This window comes from Papaver somniferum, chromosome 4, assembly GCF_003573695.1.
Source record: "Papaver somniferum cultivar HN1 chromosome 4, ASM357369v1, whole genome shotgun sequence".
NCBI lineage: Eukaryota > Viridiplantae > Streptophyta > Magnoliopsida > Ranunculales > Papaveraceae > Papaver > Papaver somniferum.
In genome coordinates, this window is record NC_039361.1 from 28,497,646 (window position 1) to 28,510,919 (window position 13,274).

Below are 13,274 nucleotides of genomic sequence, written 5' to 3' on the forward strand. Positions count from 1 at the left end.
GGTTTTGAGTTGGATGCCCGCAGATTTTAACATGGTATCAGAGCTAAGCCCAGACCCAAACTTACGTACGCAGGGTGTAGGCCCGATTTTGGCCATTATTATTATCGTGGCCGATTTGTCACTTGTACACCCGGGGTGTAGACCACTGCCGATACTGGCCGAGATGTTACCCCCTGATTTAGTCACTCACCTGTGTACACTTGTTTACCGATGGACTGGTAAACTCGTACGTAGGTCCACGTGTGAGGCCCCAGTGACTGGCCTTACACGTGAGGGGGCGTGTGAAAGGACAATAGTTCCACATCGCTATAATCCGCTTAATTAACTTAAAATATAATATGGAAGGGCCACTCCACTCATTACCAATTGGTTTTGAGTTGGATGCCCGCGGACTTTACCAAAGCAGCTATTTCATTTGTAATGTTGCACCCCGTGAGATCTTATAAATAAGGGTCGGATATTAACTAAAGAATTCAGACAGTCTAAAGACAATCAACACTCCTCATTCCTCAGGCTACTTGAATTCTTAGTCTCATCGCACCTACCATCGTTGAGCTTTGTTTGGATACCCTCATACCCATTCTAGGTAGTCATTGGGCTAGGGATTTGGAAAGTAGAACCAACTGAATGTTGCAATAAAAACAGTTCTCCAAGAAATAACTATTAACACTGTTACCAGTTACCACTTGCCAGAAAAACACACTGCAATCTTTTTTCTCTTCAAAAAGAATAAATAAAACAGTCACACACACGGGAAGAATGATCAGTGAAGCGCAACTGGGTTGGGCTACGGCTTTTAGCCTATTTGATTGTATCAACAAGCCATGATTATCCACTAACATCCCTAGCCCAACAATAAAATTAGTTTCCCACACAGAAGCTAATTCATGACATCTTGTCAAATTCAAACAACTAGAACCCTGAACCAGTTTAAGAACATGAGAAGCTAAAATGATTTTCACTTGAAAACCTAACAAATCTGCATGACTGCTACAGGGGTTATCGGTTACCAATCTAGTGGACCAGTGGTTAGGTTTGGTTTGTTTTGTATGAATTTGGTAACCCCTGTAGCATCCTTGCAAATCTGGCCGAGCTTTACACCTGCAGCCGGTAACTACAAAAAGTTATGTCCAAAGAGGATGCAATATCATGGACTATACAGTTCAGGCGGCGTATAAAGATTTAGAGAATATACCTGTATTCATTTGGTCCTCTTCTAAATAAATACTGAAATCTTACACCATTCATATACTCAAGCTGGTTTATTATTCTACACACCTCAATATCAGATAATTCAGTTCTGACTACATTAACATAAGAAATTGGTCATATGATTTTGAAAATCAAGACACATACTTAACTGAATAATTATACAATAGCATAACTTGCATTGCCTCGTTTATCAGGCCTACATACAATCATAATGATAGCAATTAGGAGGAGTTGTATAACGTCACCTTCTTTCAGGCCTGCCGATTTGTAGCTCAGTTTCCACCTCATGAGAATCTGGACTAGTTTCATAAGGTATTATTTCTCTCTGTTGGTGATTCTGTTGGTTCTGTTGTTCCCATTGCCGAGGCCCACACTGTTATGACAAAAAAAAAAATTCATTAACTAGCTTTGAGCCTGCTCTTTACTCCTCCTCACAGTCAGATTTAGCAAGACTATTTTTGTTTCTCCCTAAAGAACACACACATGTGTATGAATATGGTTGAAATAAACAAATTCTAATGCAAAATAGATTTCAGATTTATGGCTCATTCATGAGTCAGGGTTGCTGTAGCACTTAAGGTTTGCTGCAACTGTAACAAATTGGTCAAAGTTTAAATATCAAATACAAACTGCTTTCCGTCGTGGTATTCCATAATTGGAAGCTCTTACTTTCGCCATTAAAATCAAATAGATGGCAGAAGTGAGTGATTTCTCACCTCTGCAAGAAAATTACTAAAACTGTTGTGCAACTTTAGATACTAGACCAAACATGTTCATAGTATGTACTGTTCTTTTTTGAGGTCTGAGAATGAAAGTAAGATAAACTAAAATTACCTTCTGGCATAAAACTTCATTCTCTTCTAATAGCTGCTTTTCCTGAAATGTCATGCAAACAATATTGTTAGCAATTTACTAACAAGCATAAAAAATAAGATAAAGTGAATGCGCGAATCTAATTAAACTGACATTTAACCTGTCAATTTACCTTTTGTTTTAGTTGCTCAATCTTTTCCCTATATAACTGATTCTGAAGTAATAGAAGACATCAATGATATGTATGTCTTCAGTTAGAGTTTTCTCAAGTAGTTAGAATATTGAACATGATGACGCCATAATGGATTAAACCATTTTACCTTTTTTGCCCTGATACTAAGTAGGCTCTTCTCCAACTGATTCTCAGTTGTCTGCAATTCATCAATGGAGCAAGATTCTAAGCCTTCTCCCATTAGCTTCCTACAAAAAATTGTTTCGTGAGTTTATTATATAAACTTAAAGCAGGTAACTCTTTGCAATAAAAAAGCACTACGTTAGGCTATCGTCATTGAACCTTTTAGAGGCTTCAAGATTCTCAATCTTCTTTTCGAGGTTTGCAGCTTCATATTTCAATTGCTGAGACAAACAATTATCTAAGAAATCAGGAGTGTGTTAACATTATCAATTTAACAATATACCCTGCAAAGAGAAAAAGAAAGACTAAAGAAGTGGTAAACGAAATAGCCCTTCGATGCAAGCAAGGGTGATAAACCAACACATGATCACAATGTACTAAATCATTCTTGGATGAAAATGCAATTGCTTACTAGACTTGAATATGACAGATTATAACAACTTAGTTCTGATTCGTCCAAAACTTCAGAGATTTCTGTGATTTAAAGATGAGTATTTCATTGACTGGGGAAAATGAAAAGAAATGAGTTCAGAATGAAATGACTGAATAATTAGAAATTCTACGGCACCCTGAAATTTGAACAAGACTATGCCCATGCCTAGAACGTTTTACTCTCATATACCCATATCAGTTCATCATACACTGGCATAAGCTTTCAAAATTGTTTAGTGAACAGTAGACAAAATTTCACATCATACAAAAAGTGATTCCAGTCTTCAGATAGACTATTAACATAACATTCGTCAAAACAACTGCACACATGATTGCATACAATAAAACTCACACTGCAGAGATTTTATATCATGCCAAATAACAGAGGTTTGGACTTCATTATCCTGTCAAGCAAACAAAGAAATCTGGGTTTGTCAGAATTCTTCTCTTACACCAGACCACAATCTTAATGAGAAAAAAGATTCTATACTATATCCTAGCCTGTATGTAGTCCTCATTACACCGCTAAACATTATACACTCAGTCACAACAAAAATGATTCTATACTATATTGCCGCATTCAACTTGGGAAGCTCACACCTCCACAGAGGTATTGCTTGCATGTTATAGGATTGTTATATTTATTAACAACCAGATATTACAGGACTAATCGTACTAGATTGCAGCAGTCATTTCACAGCTACCATTCATCTACTTTTCCAGATATGCCAAGTTTCAGTAATTGTGCGCTATACGACACATCCGTTGTTCTAATAAGAAAACCTATGTAGTTAAGTACTACACAATAAGGCATTTAAACAAACTTATCAGAATTCAGACAAACACGACACAAGATATTTGAAAGAACATTATAAAGTCAAAAAGGTGGCCTGACCTGTGAATTTCGTTCTTCTATTGCTTTGTTGTTGCTGCTGTAATTGACCTGTACATCTTTATTATACTTCTGGTAGCGGTCGATTGTCTTTTGCATACTGGAACACCACGGTTAAAAATAATCAGTAATGACAGTCTTGAGTTTCAAAACTAAGATGAACACACGAGAGTTATTTATGAATGATCAGTGCTGTGAACTGGATGCGTCTTATGTATGGTAAAGTAGCTTTTAGAACATAAAACTAGCTATAAATGTATAGGAAGAACTTAAACAATATTACTCCAAATATTTCCTCCTATGTAAAAAGCTTCAAACTAGAAAATTTAAGCTAGAAATACAAAAAACCAAATCAGGATTATGAATTACTGAGTTTTTTTACCAAAATCGAGAATTTCCATCACTTGATTATATGCTTTACACAACATTGTCATATGGGTTTTTCCAATATACTTATTGTTATGTTTGTCTTGTTGTTATTCATGTTTAGATCCCTTTACAGACCCCTAGCAACTTGAGTGATGATTCGTCAGTGTAACCTGTTGATATACACTAACTTACATTCCCAATCTTAGACTTCTGTGGACTTTGATTAGCCATATACGGACCAACATTTTCAGGAATTATATTGGAATTTCGTTCCTTATCCACCAACCAAACATGCAATAAGATTATATGACACAAATCATTATGATTATACGCTGAGAGCTAGCTAGCAAACACACAGCTTGATGGTCAATAATCGAGCAGATTAGAAACAATTTCATCATAGAAACCCAAATCAACATGATTTTAGCTATCTAAGGCTATGTTGTCAAAGGCGCTCGCCTTAAGCGCCAAAGGCGCTCTAAGCGTAGAGCCAGCGCCTGGGAAAAAAAGCTCCCAGGCGCCAAAATAAAGCTTGTTATGTTGGTTTCTAAATTCCGGGCGCTCGCCTCGCCCAACGTCTTTTACAACATAGATCTAAGGACCAACATTCCAGAAATTATATTGGAATGTTGTTCCTTGCACACCAAATCATTGTGATTATACACTGAGATCTAGCTAGCAAACACACAGCTCGATGATCAATAATCGAGCAGATTAGAAACAATTTCATCAGATTAACCCACTTATAAGACAGAATTGGAGGCCAACATTCCAGATTGCGGATATGAATAGGCATGTTGTGGAACTCTCTTGCATGCATAATGTTATATTAAATGCCTAATAGTTAAAACCATACATGAACCTAAATTTTAACTCACAGATCTAGTTCAATATACCTCACTAAATGTATTGCAAAAAACTCAGGCATCAAACAGTGAGCCTAGCCTTAGCGTCAATACAACTCATCAAATAATGAACAGTTCAACCTCAAGCTTACAAGGATAAACAAACCCACCTAGCCAGGGTTTAATGGACAAAATTTAGAACTCATCGACCTCAACCGTACGTACACCCTATGTGCTCCACGAGCTGATGGTTTCGTCTAGCAAGTGATGACGTGGCTTACTACCTCGTGTTTAGGCAACCATATGAAGGATGACAAGTTCATCTCCCAGGATACACCCAAAATGTCTCAACGAAAGCAAATCCAAGTTATGCCAAATGTCAAACTAACCCAGAGTAAAGTGCTCACCTTTGGGTCTGAAAGAACAAACTAAGTGAAGCATTTTTAGACTACGAAACTGGAAGATCTACAGAAGGTCTAATTAGCCCTTGGCAAGATCCTTAACAATTTCACCAACCATTATCGTCTATTGTCAAACATAGTTATATATTGGTGGGAGTGTTTGCAACAACAACTATCTAAGTAGTGTTTATAGGGGAGTGCTCAAAGATTCAAAGCTTGTTCAAAACCCTAAATTCTTGCAATATGTGGGGTGACAAGCATTGAAATAGCTAAGCACAAGGCTGATAGCATTACTAAGAAAGGGTGAGATATCACAGGACATCAAAAGTACCCCAAACATAATGGTGATTTTTGTTTGGAAGTGTTGAGATTACTGGCCATGCAAGAGGTAGTACGAGATGATAATAATATGCCGAAGCAAACATTTTATGTGATTATTACCTTCTAAGAAAACTTTGGAAATTCAAAGCTAGATTTCAGGAGGAGATGTCTATAATCACCCTATTGCAGGCTAAAAGGATATATTAAGATTTATTCGTCAATGTAGTAACGAATGACGAAAGATATCCACTGATTAACTTAACATGCAACAGCTGGGAATTACACAAACAGAAAGGCAAACAGAACCACACGGAATCACAAAGACAAAAGACAATGTGGAAACCAAATGGATAAAACACCAAGTAAAGTTTAACGGAGTTTTTATCCAAAAATTTGTTAAACACGAAGGATGTGGAAGACACCGTTTTGGAGGGGGGAAAACAGTTCAAGGCTTGAGGTATTTTAAAACAAAAATACCTTAGGGGGAGAGCACTAAAAATCCAAAACCAAAATGTAAATGACAAAATGTGGGAAATCACAGGACAAAGCACCTAAAGTCTTAGTGGGACTTCAAATGAGTTTTGTGAAAAGAGAAGGATAAGTACTTACGAAAGTTAAATGAGAGTGATTTGAGAGAGACCCTCCTTAAAGGGCTTTTTCTTGCTTGTGAATAAGAAGCAAAAGATGAGGCCAGAGGAGGCTTGGCTTCCTTTAGGCTCTTTCATTAGAGGATACTGATCCTCTAATAACCATGTGAAAACACCACACAACCTCTAATCTAAATAATTCTCCCCATTTAAGAAATGGAAAGATAAGCACCCATCTATAAATTGTACCAAAATATATGGTGTTTATATAGAAGCTCGTGTCCCCACAAAGCTAGAATGATGTTATCACTTCTCAAAAGCTCCATGTTTGAGAGAAACAATCAATGGTAAACGGAGTGGATGATGCTTATCAGTACTCATAGTAATCACTGAATTTCTGGCTAGGGGAAAAAATGTCCTTGATGGATGGAATAGCTATTATTAATGATTAGAGACTCATGCGGAATCATACTAAGAGATACCTTAGGAATCATACTAAGAGGTACCTTAGGTACCTTAGGGTGCCACCGATCACTAGAATCATTTAGTAATATTAAAGATTCATGCAGAATCATACCAAGACGTACCTTCCCTCAGCTTACCTCACCAGTACCAATACAGATCCCGTCACAGGGTTGATACCACCAAAACCATTATCACCATTGCCGCCGATACCCATCCCATGGTCGATACCACCACAACCATTCACCATTTTCCCATGACCGACACCGCCACCAATGCCTTTCCCATAATTGGTACCACGAGGACCGGTATGATAATTGCCATCTCATCCCACCAGCACTAATGCCCATCCATGGTTGATACCACCAGAGCCATTATATCACCAACCTCAGCATTATGAACAGTGACACCTCACCCGAACAATAGGCACCAATGCCCTGATACCTCCAAAACCATTATCCCCACCAGCATGGAATCCAATATATATCCCATGATTGATAATCCGCAGTCCCACCTCATCCCACCAACACCAGTACCAAACTGCCAATGCCCATCAAATGGCTGATACATCAACACCTCTAAAGCCGTTATCCCTATTGCCACGGCACCAACAGCATCGCCGCCAATACCCATAATGATATCACCACAACCATTGCCACCTTACCACCACCGGTGCCAATGCTAATCCATGGTTGATACCACAAGAAGCATTATCGCCATTCCACCTCACCTACCAGCTCCTTCACCAATCACTTCTCATGATTGATACGCAAAAATCATTACCACCATTGCAACCTCACAACCAACAGACTTAAAAACTCGTCCCTACTCCCTTGGTTGATACCACCACAAGCATTATCTCCGTCATTGCCACCTCAGCCCACCAAAACCAATACCAATGGCCATCCCATGCTTGATACCACCATCAGTGTTACCACCTCACCACCAACATTGCCATCAATACCCTCCCATGGTTGATACCACCACAACCATTATCACCGTTACCATCTCACCTACCAACACGGACACCATGGTTCATACCACTAAACACATTGCCAACTCGCCACCAAAACAGGTGAGAATTCGTGATCTATTAAAAATGGCCTAACCTCTGTGATTATGGGTCGAAATAACTAACTATGGCACATTAGCAGCTGACGAGAACTATTAACCATCACATTTCATCATCATCGTTAATGCCTCATTCTAACTACATCAACCTCATGTCTACCACCACCCCGTTTGATGACAAGGACTAATAACGACGTCACATTTCAGAACTAACTTTCAAATGCTAATGCGAATGTGGAAAGAATCAATGAGATGTACCAATTACTCAAAAGATAATTTTATGTTTGACTTTTAAGCAAGCAGTACGACTTAACAAGACATCTGAGGCAGACTGTAATGAACTCGACCATCTGCTTCAATAATGTCTTACATCGGCTTGCGCAGCCCACTAGTAAAGAAAGCTTTTAAGAAAATTAAACCCATTATATATATGCTAGTTTATAAGATTGACATCTCCAATGATTAAGATGCATTTTTCCTATAAAATCTTTTTAAGATAAAGAAACATACCTACATGCAAAGCTACCAGGCAATGTCATGATTAAATTTCTAAGGGACATCCTTGATTCTAGTTTTTTTCACAACAAGAGTTTCTTCTTTTTATAGAAGAACAAGGACCAAGTAAAAGGCTAAGCAGATTCCATGCACAATATTTTTTTGGTGAAATAGTGTGTGAATAACGTTGGGCATGGATCCTCCCTCTGAAATAAAACCTATAAAAATAGTACTAGAGCTACATTCTATTGGTAGAAGCTCAAAAGCTTAAATCAGTTGACTCAACAACCAGAATAATCATACCATATTTCTGTTAGGTGTTTAATATAAATGAACCAAAACAAAGAGTACAACTTTACAAGCTCAGTGTACTACCAAAAGAATATAGCTCTGATTCTATTTTTAATTTTATATTCATATAATCCAAATTCACACTTTATGGACACAGCTTCCTAGTGCTTTAAAAGCACTTTATGGCCCAAGTATATCCTCCCTAAAACTGCTCCTAGGAGACAATTTCTTAGCTTTTTGTAGGTCAAAAATATGGTAGTTGCCAAAAATGTAGGTCTTGTCACTTATGGTTCTCTCCAAATGCAAGACAATATCAAATCTTTTTGACTTAATGGGTCCCTGTCCCAACGTTTTGGTTCTTATCCAGTACATCCACTCTTATATTTTTGTTGTTGGATTGACGATTTAGTCCCTCAATTTGGATTACACGTCAAATCTCAATTTTGATTTTTATTTATCAACCAGGACTAGTTTATTTCATGATTGCTAAAAATGGTTACTGTGATTAGCAGAGGTACCGTTTGAATTAGATATCGTTTGAATGATCCGACGGTCGGGATTGACTTTAACCTTTTTTTTTATCTAGTACAAAACGGTAGCTTCTGCTAGTCCCAATAACCCGCTTTAGCGATCATGGTTTATTTAACCCATTAAAGTAGCTTAGTAACCTTTAAAATGACCCTATCCTACTTCATTGATAAACAGACTAAACTGAAGGAGATCAAAGGGAAGTAATTAATATTACATGATCAAATCACACACCAACTTCAATAGATCAATCTATTTTTAATTGGTAAAGAATCTGGTGCTAATGATTTCGAGTTCAGATCACTGTTATCAAGCATTTTTCATGTGATTTATTGGAAAATTGACACTAAAACAGGGTGAAGAAAAGAATGTTGTCTCTGGGTTCAAGGTTCTAATATTAGATTTTTTTCGACAATTATTCGACCTCTCCCAATTAGATTGGCGAGTACAAATAGGTCAATGCATATTGTCGTCAGGATACTTGAAGCCCCACAACAATGTTGGATTCAAAGCTTGTACAACCTAGACCCAACTAAGAACACACAAAATTAGTTTCTGATGATACTTGTTAGATAGAAAAACAGAGAGAGTTGAGATATGTTTTGAAAGGAAAACTATGACGCTATTGATAGAACATTACACATCCGTTGAAGATGACTCGTCATCTCCAACAGGCATCTTTCCATAGCGAATAGATGTCTCTTCCTTTAACAGACAACAATGGTGTCTATTGGAAAACAATGTTTCTGTTCGGTTTCAAACTGTCATTAGAAACCCTAAAACAGAAAAATTCCTTCAATTTTCAAGTCGATCACTCTGCTACAACACCTACAATTTAAGGGTTTATTAAAATATCCAACATGATCAACTAACCAAATATGTTGCCAGCTTACCTAGTTATCAACCTATGTCCCATAATTTTGCTAGATGGAAAGAATACCAGCACTTGTTAGCCTATGAAGGCAATTTCATGTTCCACCAACTCTATAATAAAGAAGGCTTACCTTCAATGTCATAAGAATGTCATAGGGATATGATCAAATGTTTCAAAACAAAAAACAAAAACAGTGGAGATATGATCAAATTTCAAAAGATGACTCATTCAAGTCCTTGTCAGCATTCGAAAGGTTATTTTCTTGTTGCACATGAAACCTAAGAATTGGAGGATCATATCATCATTACTCTAAAATAATGCTCAATGGTAAATATCCACCTTATCCATGACCTTTAATTGATTTTGCCACGAATCATATTTGGGTCATTGACAATCTAAGAAATTTGGTTTGAGTATCAATGGATTATATAGCATTTGAGTAGCAAAGCCATTGCAGAAAATTCTGAATGCCTGAAACTTCATGAAGGGGCGAATAAAGCAAATATCTTTAAATTGGGAAGTGAAAATGCAATTTCAATAAGGTTGAACTAGCTTTAAAAGTACAAAGATGCTGAGCTTATGAGAGGCTGACATAGGTTATATTTATATTCTTATCTCCATCACAATCTTAGGACTGGTTTCTAAAAGTGTGTACAATTGGCAGGGTTCAAAATGGGGAGTATTACTATTTTACCCTTCATTTTGCCTTCCTTTAGGAAAATACCCCTAAAGGATTAAAAACAAGTTAAAGGTAAACCCATACTTTCCTGACTCCTGAAGCTTAATTATAACGTATTGACGTGTGAAAGTGTGGATTCAATCTCTCAAATCAATTTTAATCTTACATGTTAACCATAAACTAGATCCTAAAACTTAAATAATATTTTTGAAGAATTCGGAAAATGAAGATGTGTTTTCAATTTCCTCTTTAAAATAAGTTTAGATTACATGAACACAAACAAGATTATATACGGGACTGCTACACTCACCGCGGGTTAAATCCCGCAGTATGTCCCGTCCCAGTCCGATGGCTTAGCAAGGGGTGGGTTTAGTGTGCGTCACACCCCACTGTGTCTGTCGGGACACACCACGGTGAGTATACATTTTCGGATTATATATGCAAAGTTGTACTTGGGGAAGGTGTGACTGCTACAGGGCAGGATACTGAAATGAGCCTAGGTCATGGATTCTAAATTTCTGCCTACTTTGAATGCCAACTAGTTATATTTGGCAACAACAATGTAGAAGTGAAAAATCTGATTCCCAGTGTCGGAGCAGAGTGGTAAAATGAATGGAGCTTTTAGAGAGATGCATGGTCCACTCATCAATGAAACACGGAAAGAAAATGTAAATTTATGACTAACTGATGTGCCGAAACTTCAAATACAAGCTCTGGTGTCATGCTAACGGCCTCTTAAAGCTAGATATCTAAAGACTTAAAGGCCTGGTCAAATAAAGTTCCCACGTTGGATGGTGAGAAAACCCTCATTTCTTACTGGTTGAAATAAACTTTTTGTGGCTTTTGTGAAGCGGGAGATTTGGTGAGGACACTTGGCAACATATGATTGGTTTAAAAATTACAGCCTTAAATACTAACCTAAGTTGGGTTATCCCTTAAATAACCGTATATTGTGTTTGTGTGGGTACTTATTCTATGTCAAGATAAAAATAGTGTATCCTACCCTGAGTTGTAAAAGTCGTAAGGCGGGTGTCAGGCGGCTGACTAGCGCCAAGCGCCTGGAGAGACTAGTCGGGAACTAGTCGCGGATTAGTCGGGAAAAAATTAATGCATACATAATATTACCAAGAGATGGAGGGCTAAATAAACCATGTACTAAATAGATATATCATTCAATAATCCTTAAAATTTGCTACTTGGACTCAATACTTTTGTTACTCACCGCTCTTACGTTTCTAAATATCTAAAACAACAACACAACAACAAAGCTGTCCTAAGTTAGAAATTAAAAACCAACACTTAAACAATCTTAATAGCTTTAGAGTTCGATATCTTCTTCTGGTTCATTGCCATAGTCCACTGTCTCTTCAGCATCACCAACAATTATCCCATCTAATTCAACATCAGCAGTGTTTTTCTTGTGTTGGTAGCAGCCATTTATTAAAAACTCTAAAGAAAAGATGAAGAAGAGAGAAGAGAGAGTAGAAGAAGGAGAAGAAGAAGAATAGACAGAAGAAGGGGAGAAGAAGAACCCTGAACGAAATTGGAGAAGGAGAAGGACCAAGGAAGATATGATAAACCCTAAGGTTAACTTGGGATAATTTTCTTAGTGGGCTAATTCAAAAAAATCGGCAAAAGTCGGCGCCTATTTATCAAATATCGGTCAAAATCGGCGCCTTGGCGGTCAAACGCCTAGATCAAAAAATCGGTAAAAAGTTAAGCGGCCTTCGGCCTCCAAGCGCCTAGGCGCCGCCTTTTATAACTCAGATCCTACCTAACTTTTAGGATGCTAAAAAGGTGGAGTTTTGGAATTCCATGTAAAACGTGGAATACCTTAATCCTTTCCCGGGTTAGACAGTTATTTTTATAACTACTTTTTTTATTTAAATTTTTCTTATGCTCAAAACCATAAATTTATATGGTTTAGTTTTTTATTTCTTTTTTAGTTAATTAATTTAACTTGCATACAAGTTTCTTGACAAACAACACACTACATTAACCCAATGTGGAAAACAAACACCATTTAAAATAACCATTGCCATGATAGTTTTGGATAAACCAAGGAATACCCTAACCTGGACAACGTTTTCGTATGCAAGCTGCCAAACAGACCCAAAAGGAAAACTTAATTTACGTGTTTGGAATTTTATGGAAGTCCAAATTCAATCCTGAAGTCGAATACTAGGACTTTTTTTCCAAATTAATGCATAAAGGAAAAAAAAACATATTTTTTACGAAAATAAAACGAATAAATAAATAAAATCGGCACATATTTTCTATCTTTTATCCACCCATTTCATGCATTCGTCCCCCACACCAAATCAAAAATGCATCGTCACGAGACGGAGCGAAGCCCAATGCACACCAAATTAAAAGCAAAGAAAAAATACCCAATACGTAGCATGGGCACAAATCTAGTATAAAGAAAAAAGATTTCAGATGTAAACAAAATGTCCGCCGACCAATTTTAGTTATTTTTGACATGTATCCTATGTGAAGCATAGTTTTCCACCAGATAGACAATGACTTAGGCCCTAGAGTGTTGATGAATTCTCATGAGGATGTTCATGAATCCCACTATTCCTTATGTTTTTAAGCACACCAAGAAATTTGTATCTATAAGCTTCCTGTATCCAAGGATGCATAT

The 13,274-nt window shown here is 37.2% G+C and overlaps 1 protein-coding gene across 3 annotated transcripts in view; it reads right to left on the reverse strand.

Moving 5' to 3' along the window:
* Window positions 1–1,181: 1,181 nt before the first annotated feature.
* Window positions 1,182–13,274, reverse strand: part of LOC113275028 (MADS-box protein SOC1-like) — a 45,598-nt gene continuing 33,505 nt past the window's right edge. Inside the window, exons 2-7 of one of the 3 annotated variants that reach the window (XM_026524453.1) lie at window positions 3,708–3,804; window positions 2,540–2,601; window positions 2,346–2,445; window positions 2,198–2,239; window positions 2,047–2,088; window positions 1,182–1,585 (exon numbers count right to left, since the gene is read on the reverse strand). In XM_026524453.1, coding sequence (XP_026380238.1) covers window positions 1,454–1,585; window positions 2,047–2,088; window positions 2,198–2,239; window positions 2,346–2,445; window positions 2,540–2,601; window positions 3,708–3,804 — 475 coding nt within the window. In that variant the 3' untranslated portion in view covers window positions 1,182–1,453. The remainder of the gene's footprint in view (window positions 1,586–2,046; window positions 2,089–2,197; window positions 2,240–2,345; window positions 2,446–2,539; window positions 2,602–3,707; window positions 3,805–13,274) is intronic. The other 2 variants (XM_026524454.1, XM_026524451.1) reach the window with 2 other exon arrangements.